Genomic DNA, 13,806 nt, shown 5'->3' with positions numbered 1-13,806 from the left:
ACCGCAACAGCTGGAGCTGAGCCAATCTGAAGCCAGGAGCTTCTTCAGGTCTCCCACATGGGTACAGAGTCCCAAGGTTTCGGGCCATCCTTTACTGCTTTCCCAGGCCGCAAACAAGGAGCTGGTTGGGAAATGGAGCAGCCAGAACACAAACTGGCACCCAGATGGGATCCTGGCACATGCAAGATAAGGCCACTAGGCTAGTGTGCTAGGTCCAAGGTTTCCTCTCTTACATACAGAAATCATTGGCTGTCTGATGGCCATGCTCAAGGCGGGTGGCTCGGCCTGATGTCCAGTAAGGGGCAGTGGTCTCCTCCCCATCCCACTCTCTGTTGTCTCTGCTGCAGGCCGAGGGTCAGGTTCTTGATAAACCACAGTCATGTCCCTAAGCCTGGTCCTTGTGCATGTGCAAGAGTGGCTACCAGTGCCAGGTGGGAGATGGGCATAATCTCCTGGCTAATTAACCTGCCCTTCCAGAATTCAGAAACAGCAGGTGAGAAGGCGCATCTTGCTCCTTAGCTTTTGTACAGGGATTCTTAGGTTGTGTCATTTCTACAGGAAAAGAAAAAATGTAACAATGAGACATCTAATGAAATTAAAGTGATTATGAAAATCCATTTAGAGCCACAACCAAAAAGTATGTCTTAAATATGGCCGGTGAACGTTGGATGACACTCCCTGTGTGTGAATGATTCTTACCGAAGTTAAGTAGCTGTGGGGAAGAAAGGTAACGAACTGTGCTACGTAGGTCCCATTACTGTTAGTATGGCATCCCTCATTCCTCAGAGCTGGGTTTGGGGCGCGGGTTTCAGGCATGCCTTTCAGGACATTTGGGGTTCACTTCCAACAGCTGCCTCAGGGATCTTAGGAAAAACACGACCCCCTCCTCCTCTCTAGGGGTTAGATAACCTACGTCAAATTCTTCGGTGTAGCGCACCCTTGAACATATCTTTGACATGGCTAGGTTGTGCAAGTCTCACGGCCACAATCTCAACAGAGCAAACTTGCTCAGTGGGAAGCTGCTGTGAGTCAGGCTGCCCCCTGCCCCACAAGCCAGTAGGAACAGTGGACAGCAGGTGAAGCTCTGCCTCCTGCCATCCTGCTCCTAAGGGAGGCAGCTGGGAGATTTATCTTTCAAGCTACCCTCAAAGCCAGTTCAGCTGAAGTCTGAAGGAAGCTGTCATCTAATCAAAAAAAAAGAAAAAGAAAAAGAAAGAAAGAAAACATGTCATGTCCACACACAGCGAAGGGTGATGTCTGACGTGTGGATGGCAACTCCACAGTAAGTTGAGCGACAAGCATTTGACCTGGAGGTTAGGATGTCTTGCATGCTCATAGCTGGGGGCCTGGGTTCTAAGTCCTGATCCACACCTGCCGATTCCAGCTTCCTGCTAAGGTAGACCCTGAGGAGCAGTGGGGATGGCTTGAGCAACTGGGTCTCTGCCACCCACATGGAAGATGCAGTTGGAACTTCTGGGCTCTTGGCTTCCCCTTGGCCTAACTCCATCATTTGTGTGCATGCAGGCAGTGAACTGGCAGGCGGGAGGGCACTCTGTCTCCCACCCTCCCTCTGTTGGACTTCAGAGTCGCTATGTCCATCACCCTGCTTTGAGGTCACCCCTGTCTCCTTCCCTTTCCTACCCCTTCCAAGGCCCCCAGTGGGAGCACTCTGAAGCACCCTATGGGCTGATGTGATTGAGACCAACTCAGGCCATTTCCCCAAAAAACAGTTGCCTGGCATCCCAGCAAGTGTCCCTGTTTGTTAGGGTCATGGGAGACCCTCCTAGCTTCAGCCAAACCTGTGTTCCTGTCATCCCTTGCTGCTGGAGAGAGGGGAGGCTGGGGTCACCCGTCACCACCTAACTTTTTGCCAGGAAGTCCATGGGGACATATCCTTCCAGTCGCAGCCAGCCAGGGGGCGCCTAGGGTCTGTGTGGCTAACCGTGGAAGCCATGTGGTGTTCCTGGAAGCACCGTCCATCTCAGAGGTCCCTACAGTCACAGGTGCAGTGGTGAGGTGCTGTAAAGAGCCTGTGGCTCCTGGTGGTCCCATGGAAGTCAGCATCCTCCTGTACTTCTGTCAGTGGTTTCTGTCATGAACGTTTAAGATGCTTTGAAACTGGCACTGAAGCATAGGAGGTTAAGCCACTGCTTGTAACACCAGTATCTACGCAAGCCCAGCCGCTCCACTTCCGATCCTATTCCCTGCTAACATACCTGGGAGAGCAGTGGCGGATGACTCAGGTATCTGGCCCTCTACCACCCACTTGGGAGACCCTGAAGGAATTACAGGCTGTTGGTTCCATCCTGGCCCAGCTTTGGTTGTTGGGGCCATTTGGAGAGGGAGCCAGCAGAAGGAAGATCTCTCCCCTTCTGTATCTCTCTCTCTCTACCTTTCTCTCCGTGTTATTCTGTCTTCCAAAAAGAGCACTCCGTGAAACCCAACAGAAGTTGCATTTCTTGGATCACGAGAGAACTCCTGCTCCAACTGGGCTCCCTTTGGCTGCCCTGGGTCAGACACTACCTGCTCCCTTATCTGGATGATTCTGCTTCCTGGTCCTGTCTGCGATCTGGGTGTCTGTGTGGGTGTGCTCGCCGGAGCTCATCCCTTTGACACCTGTGCGCTCCCAACTCCCTGGAGAGCAGCCCCCAAGCGCGTAGCAACCTAATGGGTTTGAAGGTCACGAATGACACAGAACCAGAAACGTGTGGTCTGCCTATGAGTACCTGACTCCTAAACTGGGACTCTTCGTTTCGTTTTAGTGGCAGAATTAAGAAAGATCTTTGAACCAAAGACGAAAGAATTTTTAGACATGAAAAGGTAAGATGGAAAGCTCCAGGGCTCGGGTCTGGCAATCACTCCGTTCTTCAGAATCTCCTATGGAGCTCACCAGCCCATGTTTGGTGTCTCGTGCAGAAAAGAAAGAATTGCCAGGCGCCTCGAAGGCATCGAGAATGACCCGCAGCCCCTCCTCCTGCAGAGCTGTACGGGCCTGGTGACGCACCGCCTGCTGGAGGAAGACACGCCCAGATACATGCGCGCCTCGGATCCTGCCAGCCCGCACACCGGTGAGCACGCGGTGCCCCCAAGGCAGAGCGGAGAGGAGGTAGACACCCCCAGGTCGGCGCCGTGCACTCTCGGGTGGTGGAAAATGAGCCACAAAGTGGCTTCCGAAAGTTTGTCGGAAAATTCAGCAAAGAGATTAGTCTGTTTCCACATAGGTGGTTGGAACAACCTGCCCAATGCCCAGCCCAGGGAATGGTGGCTCCCAGCCCTGAGCTTTAGAAGCCAAACTGGCCCCTGTAAGAGAAGGCTTGTTAACCTGTGTGTATATGTAACAGTTCGTCTTGTATGAGTCATTTCAGTATGTGGAAATGTAACCGCCTGGCATATTCATGTAGCATTAAACAGGACATCGACTACAACCCTGTTTTTGCATGGTTATATCAAGTCACTCTTAGAGGCGTTCAAATACTCTGGTTGATCTTGGATAAGGACGTTTTTATATATTTTTAGTGGTGCATAGAACTCACAATGGGATTAACCCACTGGCAAGTTTTGAATATATTTCTGAGGCACAGAACAGACCAATATTCTTACAAAAGCTTACACATACCTGAGGCCAGCACAGTGTAGCACACTAATCTTCTGCTTGCCATGCCAGCATCCCCTATGGGTTCCAGCTGCTCCACCTCTGATATGGCCCCTTGCTTATGATCCGGGAAGGCAGCAGAGGAGATCTGAGTATTTGATTCTCTGCACCCACATTGAGACCCGGAAGAAGCTCCTGGCTCCTGACTTCAGATAGGCTCAGCTCTGGCCATTGTGACCAATTGAATGAACGAGCAGATGGAAGATCTCTCTTTTTTTCTCTCTCCCTCTTTCTCTCTTCTTCTGTTTAGCTCTTTCAAATAAAAATTTAAAATCTTCTTTAGAACGTGTATATAAACCAAGAAAAACAACACTGCCAGATGATAAAATGTAGAGTGAAGCTAAAGCAAGCATTCCAGAGAATAGGAATAGAATTGAAAAGGTGATTGCACAGATGAAAAATACATGCTTTCTCTCTTTTTTTTTTCCTGCAAAACAAAGTATCAATTGATGCAGACTTTCTAGAAATTAATCTGACAGTCTAGTAGGTGTCTTGCTGATCAAATAATTCTCTTCTTAGGAGTCTGCGGTGGTTGTAACTGGAAAATCAGGATAAACACAAATTAGAAATCTCTTACTTTCAAATGAGTACACATCAAATCAATGTTTTAAGCATGGGAGTGGCTGCGGTGGCCACTTGTGACACCAGCCTGCAGAGCTGAGTGCCTGAATCAAGTCCTGCCTCTGCTCATCACTCAACTCCCTGCTAACGGGCACCCTGGGAGGCAGCAGGTGCCAGCTCACTTCCCTGCATCCCTGCCACCCACATGGGAGACCTGGGCGGAATGTTTGTCTCCAGCTGTGGCCTGGTCCAGCCCAAGCTGTCATAGACATTTCAAGTGTGAGCTGGTAAGCGAAGACACCTCTCTCTTACTTCATCCTTACTGTAAATAAAAATGAACAGACAAACGGTAAGAAATTAGAATCAACTGAAATAGCTAGCAGTCTGAGATGTGTCTTGAGACGTTAATTAGGAGATGTGTACTTCACAAGCTGTTATGGGAGTGAAGAGCCCTCAAAGTAAGATTTCTACATACAAATATGTAGGTGCCCGCGCACCAAAATGAGTTTGTTGTTTGAACCCCGCTTCTATAAACATTTTGATGTGTTGTTATATAAGAAAAAAAAATATTTTCTGGGGCCAGCATTGTTGCACAGCATGTTCAGCTGCTGCCTACAGCATCAGCCTCTTGTATCAGAACCAGCTCAAGTCCTGGATTTTCTACTTCCAAACCAGCTCCTTTCCACCTGGGAAAGTAGTGAAAGATAACCCAAGTCCCTGAACCCCTGCCACTCATGTTGAAGCCATGGAAGAAGCTCCTGGCTTCTGGGTGGCCCAGCCCAAAAAGCTGCAGCCATCTGGAGAGTGAATCAGCAGATGAAAGAGTCCTCTTTTTTTCCCCTCTCTCTCTATTTCTCCCTCTCTCGTTGCCTCTCTGTTATTCTGCCTTTCAGCAAAGTAAAATACAAATTTAAAAGAAGAAAATATTCTATAAAACATTCATAATATTAACTATTTTATATTAAAAAAACGGATCACCAGAAACCTAGAAAGTATATCTAAAACATAAAAATACATCCCGATTGATTACTGGAGATTTGAAGTTTTAACTGCATTTCTTTTCATGTTAGATTTTATTTGCATCAGACATACGCTACAAGTGGAAAAAAGCATTTCTATTAACAAAACAAACCACAAGCTGGTGTAGGCTGTACTGTTCAGGTACCATGTGCCAATGAAACTCGTTTGTCACTTGTAAGATCATGCCACTGCCAGTACCTGCTCTCTTTTCCAGATAACTTTGAGCCACTGCTGTGGCTTTATATGGAAATGTTAAATTCAAAACCAGGGTCCTGTCTTGAAGTATAGCAAGTTCAGCTGCCACTCACAAAGCCAGTATTCCATATGCACACCACTCATTCAAGTCCTGGCTGCCCCACTTGGGAAAGCGGTAGGAAATAGTCCAACTGCCTGGGCTGCTGTCACCCACATAAGGAGGCTTAGCTGGAGTTCCAGGCTCCAGGCTCCAGGCTCCAGGCTCCAGGCTAACCCAGCCCTGGCCCCTGTGGCCATTTGCGGAAAGAACCAGCAGATGGAAGGCATCTCTTTCCCTCTGTGTCACTCTGCCTTTCAAATAGATACATGAAATCTTTAATAAATAAACAGTACGCCAACAATAAATAACCAGTTGGGAAAAAAAATATATATGGGGCTCTGGCCCTCTTCCTGTGTGGCTGTTATAAATCTGAGTGAGTCCTATGTACACAAATAGGTTTTGTGTGTGTGTGTGTGTGTGTGTGTGTGTGAGAGAGAGAGAGAGAGAGAGAGAGAGAGAGAGAGAGAGAGAGAGAGGCTCCGGATCGCCGCATGTTGATGATCCATGTGTCTTCCATCCCAGGCCGATCAAATGAAGAGGAGGAAACCTCGGATTCGTCCTCAGATAAGCAGACTCGGTCCAAGTACTGCCCAGACTCCTCAGGCGTCCATGGTGATGCATCCTACAACACAAGCACCACGGACACCCATGGGCTTGAGTCCAAAGCAGAGAGGATCGCCCGGTACAAAGCTGAAAGGAGGCGACAGCTGGCCGAGAAGTACGGGCTCACGCTGGGGCCAGAGGGTGACTCCGAGTACCTCTCCCGCTATAGCAAGTCCAGGAGGGACCACGAGGTGGTGGACAAGCGGGCAGGGAGAGGCGAGAAGCCAGAGGAGCCTGGCCAGGAATCAAGTTCTCTGTACTCCCGGAGTTGTGCAGTGGAGGCCAGGGATCACAGGGAGCTCTTGTTGAATGTGGAAAACCAGAGACGTGGCCAGGAGGAGCAGGCTGCCCTCAGGCATGCTGCCCAGGACCTGCCCGCCACGACTGAAAGCCCCTCATCCTTCTTCTCTGGCCGAGACTCCTCCTGCACCCAAGTGCCAAGGTCCCCACAGCAAATGCACAGCTCGTCCCTGCAGCGGCCAGCCTCCCCAAGCCACTCAGCAGGTGACGCACCTCTGCCCCATGAGACCCGATCCAGGTGAGCATGCACCCCTCACTCTCCCCGCCGCACCACCCCCCACCACGTGGGCCACTGGCACCTTCTCTTTTCCTCGCTGAGTGGTGCACTTGAAGTTTTCCTGACACCTCACTGGATAATGCATGGGCTTTTTTTTTTTTTTTTTATTGTTGTCACTCGATTTCCACAGCGTCTAGCAGATTGGGTCAAAACAAGCTGTTTCATGCCCAGTGGATCTGATTGCCTCTGTGTTCCTTTATAATGTTAACATACTTAGCCTTATGGGGATCAGGGGCCTAAGCCCATCTTCTTCCGGGATCCCTGTTTTCCTGTGTGGCTCACCCTCCTTGCATAATTTAGTCTTAGGTGTTTTTTTGTTTGTTTGTTTTGTTTCGTTTTGTTTTATCCTAGTTGTGGCTGAGCATTTGGTGGGGCCGGAGGAATCCCATGTAATGTGCAGGGTTCACACTGATCATGAGCATGCATGCCCAGATACGCACGTGTATGTCATCCATCCATCCATCCATCCATCCATCCATCCACAATGAGGTGGTTGTGAATTAGAGCGCCTCATTCCAATGGCCAAAGTGGGGAAGGAAAACAAGTGTGGCTCCCAAGTTAGGGAAGTGGAAAAGACAGTGAAAGCCCAGTGCCAGAAGACTGTGTGTGCTTATTTCCAAAGTCAAAGCCAAAGGGCTGGGGTCACTGTCCCAGTAGGTGCCCAAGGCGCCTTGGACAAAGAGTTGCTTACCAGAAGGGACAAGAACCTAAGGTTGAGTGGATTTATCCTGAAAGGGGGAAAAAAATGCATGCATTGAAGAATTGAAGCAAATGATGTGAATGAGGGGTCCCAACCCAAGGGCCTGTCAGCACCCAGCCTTTATCTCAAGAGGTCTCCATTTCTGAGCATTCAGTTCTATAGCTCCCATGAATGGGTTGTTTTTTTCTTCAAAACACAGGGAAGGGGCTCCGTTGCCTCTTATTTTCTCCTGAGTTCAGTCTTCTATCAAAGCAAGTTCTCCAAGGAGTTTGTCAGTTGAAAAAGAAAAAGAAACGAAACAAGTCCCAATTAGAAAGAACCGTGGCAATAGATACACATTTGCATTGCTTGTAGCATGAGGAATCTCATTTCGGATTGCCGTACACCAGAGTGACAGCTGTTTTGAATTGTTGTCTTGGTATCTAGGCTGGTAGCCGAGATCACAGAAAGAGAGAGAGAGATTCTGAACCAGTTGTCAGAGTTCTAAAAGCGTCTGGAGTTACTCAAGCCTGAAAAACAGTAGGATATACAAAGGTTCTAGCTCATTCCAAATCTCAATATACAAACTCTGGCAAGCTTCAAGTGTGAAAGTCCGGGGGAGAGCGCTGTAGCTTTATCCAGCTCTCTCCACAAGCACCACCACATGTGGGAAGGGTGTTCGAAGAACGCTATTACTAGGCCTAGCCTCAGCTTCATTGGCATCGTCCTTTCACAAGAATGAGGCTAAAAGGAATGTTCTAGAAGGGGGTGGGTGCTTGTACTCTCTGAAGCCATGGAAAGCCTACGACTATGATTCCTAGACACACGCACACAAATCCTTTCAGGTGGGTTACTGAAGTGCTCAGCAGGCATTTGCGGATATAGAGTAGAAGAGTGTGTCAAAGACCCACACTTGTTCCAGGAAGATTGCATGGACTCTGCTTGTAAAGATGGATTTAACATGGATTAACATTTGCCTTTGGTGCCCCTTAACTAGGGAGCAATGTCTTCAGGAAGTCAATGTCTTCAGACTTGGGGGCTGGGGGGGGTTGGGCAAAGAGGCCAAAAAAGAGAATGCTTTGTAACCTAGGGCCAAGAACGGAAGAGGTCTTGGTGACCTAAGTAACCACATGGGAAAGCAGGGGGCACCTGATAATGCAAAAGCCTGCCGCAGAAATTGAAGCAGTGAAGGGAGAAGCCACGAAACAAAGCCTCCTGAAGGCTGAAATTCAGGGCATTTGTTCTGCCACCGAAACGAATGTTCCTCTTGCTACTCTGTTCTCTCATCACCGAGCGTTGCAAAGTGTCTGAGCAGATAAAGCTCCAAATGAACTCGTTTCCATTTCAGCACTTCATTTGGGAGTTGCTGGCATGGGGCTGTTTTCATTCATGAGTTAAACATGGATGCACTACTCATAAACAAGTCATCATTTAAGATCTAGAAAGTTCCACTGGAAGTCAGCTATCCAGTGCAGCTTCTGTGTATGCTCATGTGCACACACACCCGTGCAATGCATGAAATCTTCGCAGAATCATGAAACACACACCGTGTCTTTGAATGTCTGCTCTTTCAGGCTGGGAGGCAGAAGCAGCACTGGGTAATCAGCCTGCCCCATGCCATCTGCCGTTTTCCAAGCCTTGCCAGCTACATGGCCGTCTTTAGGATAGTATTTTCTGGGTCATCACTGTATTGAAGTTATCTCATACTCAGTTTATAAGATGAAGATTTTTTTCAGTGAGTTATTTGATTGATGGATGGATTGAGGCATATGCAGTCAGGCTCTTTAGCCCTGACACCTTGTTTTTGGCCCAGAAATTCGGATGGACAGATTGCTCTGGGGAGGGTTATGGTACCACAGGTTAAACCTCTGTCTGCAGTGCTGGTGTCCTGTGTGGGAAGTGCTGGCTGCTTCACTTCTGATCCAGCTCGCTGCACTGGGAAAGCAACAGAGGTGGCCCAAATCCTTGGGTCCCTACCACACCCACGGGAGACCCTAAAGAAGTCTGAGACTCCTGGTTTTGACCTGGCCCAGCCCTAGCTATGTGACCATTTTGGGAAATGAGCCAGCAGATGGCAGCTTTCTCTCTCTCTCTCTCTCTCTCTCTCTCTCTCTCTCTCTCTCTCTCTGTAACTCTGCCTTTCAAAGTAAATAAATCTTTAAATAAGTAAACGAGTATCTGTTTTAGCAACGAACATTTAGGTTAGGGGTTAAAGCACCCACATGCCACTTCACAGTGCTTTGATTTGACTCCTATAGTTCATTATTTGCGTAGAGGAGACAATGATGACTCAAGTCATGGAGAAACACATTGGCACCCAGTCCATGGAGCACCACCCACGGCTTCTGGTGGGATAAATGCTCACCCTGTGTATTCTTCAGCAAGCTCCTCACATGTTTGATGACCATGCTGAGGAAAGTTCTAGAGCGCTTCACGCTGTTCAGGGCATGCATTACCCAACAGGCACCTCCAAGGCGGCCTCATCAACCATCGTCCCACCAGAGCCCATGTCCAGCGCTGTCTCACCATGTTGTGCTGAATTGCGCGGTCCCCTTTCTGAGCTGGGAAGCTCTCCCTGTGTCCAGTTGGGACACATTTTGGGAAGTTGGGTAGTCTGTTGCTGAAAGCAAAACAACCCCATGGGCACCTGAATCTCTTAATGGGCATTAACATCACTGGTGTGATCTTGGGTAGTTAGACCATGGAGTGAAAAGTTGGAGTGTAGAAGTGCAGAATGGTTTCACTGGAATGACAACTGAGCAGGTAAGACCGGGTGGCAGGAAGTTGTCACAAGTGTGACCACTTGTTTCTGGCCTGCCAGTTTGATCCACAGCTCTAACTACAATGGAAGATCCCATTGTACTTTTTAAAGATGTGTTTATTTGAAAATCAGAGTTAGAGAGAAGAGAAGACACAAAGAGAGTTCTTCTGTCTGCTGGCTCATTTCCCAAATGGCAGCAGCAGCCAGGACTAAGCCAGGCCAAAGCCAGGAGCCAGGAGCTTCGTCTGGGTCTCCCGCATGGATGGCTAGGGCTCAAGCACATGGGTCATCCATGAAGCAGCGGGGACACACACCAGCCCATATGGGATGCCAGCCTTGTGGGCTGTGTCTCATATTCCAGCAATTGAATTAAATGATCATTACACTCTGAGAAGCCAATTGGAGCAACAGCAGGTTCCCAGCCGCCTCCTAGGGCACTCTGTGAATCAGGGCAATAGGTTCAAAGCCAGGAGACATTTTAACTTGTACTTAAGATTTTCGTGGGTTTTATTTTTTTCTGCAAGAGGACACAGGTCACAGATGGAGTGTCCCTCCTGGGCTTCCTTCACTGTTCTTCCACCAGCTTTTTTTTTTTTTTAAAGATTTTATTATTATTGGAAAGCCGGATATACAGAGAGGAGGAGAGACAGAGAGGAAGATCTTCCATCCAATGTTTCACTCCCCAAGTGAGCTGCAACGGGCCGGTACGCGCCAATCCGATGCCAGGACCAGGAACCTCTTCTGGGTCTCCCACGCGGGTGCAGGGTCCCAAAGCTTTGGGCCGTTCTCGACTGCTTTCCCAGGCCACAAGCAGGGAGCTGGATGGGAAGTGGAGCTGCCGGGATTAGAACCGGCGCCCATATGGGATCCCGGGGCTTTCAAGGCGAGGACTTTTAGCTGCTAGGCCACGCCGCCGGGCCCTCTTCCACCAGCTTTTACGATTGTCATCCCTGGATGAGTGTTGGGGAGTGAATGGGTTCTCTCTCCCTGAGGGGATGAAGAACTCTCAGTGGTCAGGATGGTACCTGATTCACCTGCCAGTGCCCAGAACTTGGCTCAGTAACAGGAACTCCGCGTCCATCCGCTGGACTTGAATGCATACCTGTAGTGCCATTGGTCACATAATACAGTGAGAAAAGGAAAAAATGTGATAGTCACGAGAGCCATGAGTATTGTTGATTTCTTTTGCAGGGACAGTGTTCTCATAACTCACTGTTCGCCAGCAGAAATTGAATTCTTGATATGCAAACATTTCAAAAAGTTCATGGGAAATACGTATTCTGAAAAAAAAAATGATGCATGCATATATGCCACAATATAAACTTATCTGTTCATGACATGTTTTCCCCCCACAAACTTTCTGGAATGCGCTCCTGTCTTTCATGCAACTTCCGTGGAGAGATCACTTCTATAGGGAGTGACTATCCTGTGTTTTCTAATCATTTTGAAACGACTTGGAAAACACGTTAGCTGAGGGCTCACAGATGGATCTGTTCTATATCCAGGTCTTAGGAGTGACCTGTGTGCCCGAGCATTCCATGGAGTGGGTGGCCAAGGGTGGCTTCTCGGAAGCTGGATCCTCTCCAAAGGGAAACCACACTGCGTGTCAGTGGCCATGTGCACAGATGACAAGACATCTCAAGTTGTGTGTGTATTTTGTGTTGTTTTGTTTTTTGCTTTGGTGCCCGGAAGTCCGGGGAGACCCAAACACGAGTGGCTCCTCCAGAAAGATGCCGAGGGGGACACATCTTCACTCATCAACTGGCCCTCCAGGTACACCTCCGCCTGCAGCTCCGTGCCTAGCATTGCCTGCGCTTCCCAGTGACCTGCCTGGCTAACTCCTCCCACCCTCTGTGACTGACAGTACATTGGACACCGTGTGTTCTACAGGGACAGCTGGAGTTTCCTCTCACCATTGGCCACACTCCTTCCATTGCCCTCACCCACGCCAGTTGGCTTTCTCTCTCCTTACCCTAGCAAGTCTGTGGGGGAACCTCTCACTTTTTCCGCTGACTCACACGAAAGTGGCCAGCTGGGGGCAGCCGTGAGTGCACACTTGAGTCCAAGGGAGTCAGACTAAGGAGCCAGGGGCCCCTCTGGATCTGCCTGGCATTTCCAGCCTTCTGCTTTTCCTGTCTCCTCAGTCCCAAACCAGAGCTTCCTTGTCAACCGTCAAATGTAGGTCATGCACATTTAAAATCAGAATCCCCAAAATGACATTTTCGTCAATAGGGGGCAGTGCAGGGGATCAGGGAGAGGCGGAAGAAGTAAGAATGAGTCAGTCATGGTCGGGACAAAGCGCCCACATAGCCAGTTTCCAGCAGGCGCTGTGTTCTCCACGGAGGACAACATGCTAATTGTCTCCAATCAGACACGTGCATTCCGGAGGAGAATTTGACCACATTGTTGTCGTCTGCGGATGACCAAACGCTTTCTACATGGAGGCCTCCCAACGCTGGCACGACTCTGTCTTCCCATCAGACTTGTTCTTAGTCACTTCATTAGCCTTTGAAGGCATGTCTGTCCCTGAGACTACAAAGAGAGTTAGAGCAAAAATAGAATTAAAGGCAAGTGCTGGCTGAAGTCCATGAAGGCTGTCCATGCCCCCACTCCAGGAAGTCACTTGTCCCACTCCACAAGGAAGCGTTCTTCACTGTTCCAGCTTCCTCCACCATCAGTTGGGTGGCTCCTGCTTTCTTGCTACGAAAAGCGAAAGTTAGAACCAACTAACACAGTACAGTCCCACGCTTTGCAACCAGCACGGCACTCATGCCACTGCAGCCATGCAGGGGATAAAGAGCTTAAGAGCAGGGACACGGCCACTCTGCTTCCACAGGGGTCAGGAAGGGTCTGGAGCTTTGGACATGCATTTCAGGGGGGTTCTCAGATATGTTAGTACCCTGGAGACAGCTGCAGTGATGTTGTGGAAGATGAGTTTTTAGCAATGCGTGTAGCAGCAGTTCCCAGACAGCATGTTCAGGAGCTCTGTCACAAGCCTGTCCTCTCACGTTCTCTGAGCACGCTGCAGTGGCGTCCCGAGTGGCCACAAGTTTTGGGAACCAATGCAGTCTACATTGCATGCAAAGTGTGTGAATGTTTTGCGGGGTGCTTTGAAAGAGAAGAGAAGGTGGCATCTGGAGATACAGTGATCCCAAATGCTCCTCCTACCGTAGCAGGGGATGGCATCGTTTAACCCGTGGGGGCTTGCCAGCCTGTAGATTCCACCTGCGGGACCCTCACTGGACCAGGCACCTGCTTCGGGGCCCCCTCCTACATCATTCTTGTTCTCTGGTGGGGTGTACTAATACACCCTCCTCTGGCTTCTAGAACACTTATTTCTTGAGAAGGGGTGGAGTCTCCCCCAAAGACAGCATCTGACAGCCCTGTTGTAGCTTTATAAGGAGTAGAATCGGTGATTCACTGCCCACATCCGGGTCCCTGGACTTGATGCCCACCTCTGGCTCCCTGCTAATGTGGACCCTGGCAGGTGATGGCTCGAGGAGCTTGGTCCCTGTCACTCACGTGTGAGATCCAGGTGGAGTTCCTGGCTGCCAGCTTCAGCCCAGACATTGTTAGCATTTGGGGGAGTGAGCCGGTCAGTAGGAATGTCCTGGCTCTTGCTTCTCTTCCAAATACATTGACAGTCTCCCCGCTGCCC

The 13,806-nt window shown here is 49.4% G+C and overlaps 1 protein-coding gene across 17 annotated transcripts in view; it reads left to right on the top strand.

Moving 5' to 3' along the window:
- Positions 1-13,806, top strand: part of SVIL (supervillin) — a 205,351-nt gene that overhangs the window by 133,980 nt on the left and 57,565 nt on the right. For 13 of the 17 annotated variants that reach the window (XM_058669655.1, XM_058669652.1, XM_058669658.1 and 10 more), the window contains 4 exons: positions 2,763-2,820; positions 2,917-3,068; positions 6,051-6,669; positions 11,841-11,921. In XM_058669655.1, the coding sequence (XP_058525638.1) occupies positions 2,813-2,820; positions 2,917-3,068; positions 6,051-6,669; positions 11,841-11,921 (860 nt within the window). In that variant the 5' untranslated portion in view covers positions 2,763-2,812. Of the gene's footprint in view, positions 1-2,762; positions 2,821-2,916; positions 3,069-6,050; positions 6,670-11,840; positions 11,922-13,806 lie in introns of those variants that run through there. The other 4 variants (XM_058669662.1, XM_058669661.1, XM_058669663.1 and 1 more) reach the window with 2 other exon arrangements.

The sequence above is a fragment of the Ochotona princeps genome, chromosome 10, assembly GCF_030435755.1.
Source record: "Ochotona princeps isolate mOchPri1 chromosome 10, mOchPri1.hap1, whole genome shotgun sequence".
Classification (NCBI taxonomy): Eukaryota; Metazoa; Chordata; class Mammalia; order Lagomorpha; family Ochotonidae; genus Ochotona; species Ochotona princeps.
This window is presented reverse-complemented; position numbering and strand designations above follow the sequence as displayed.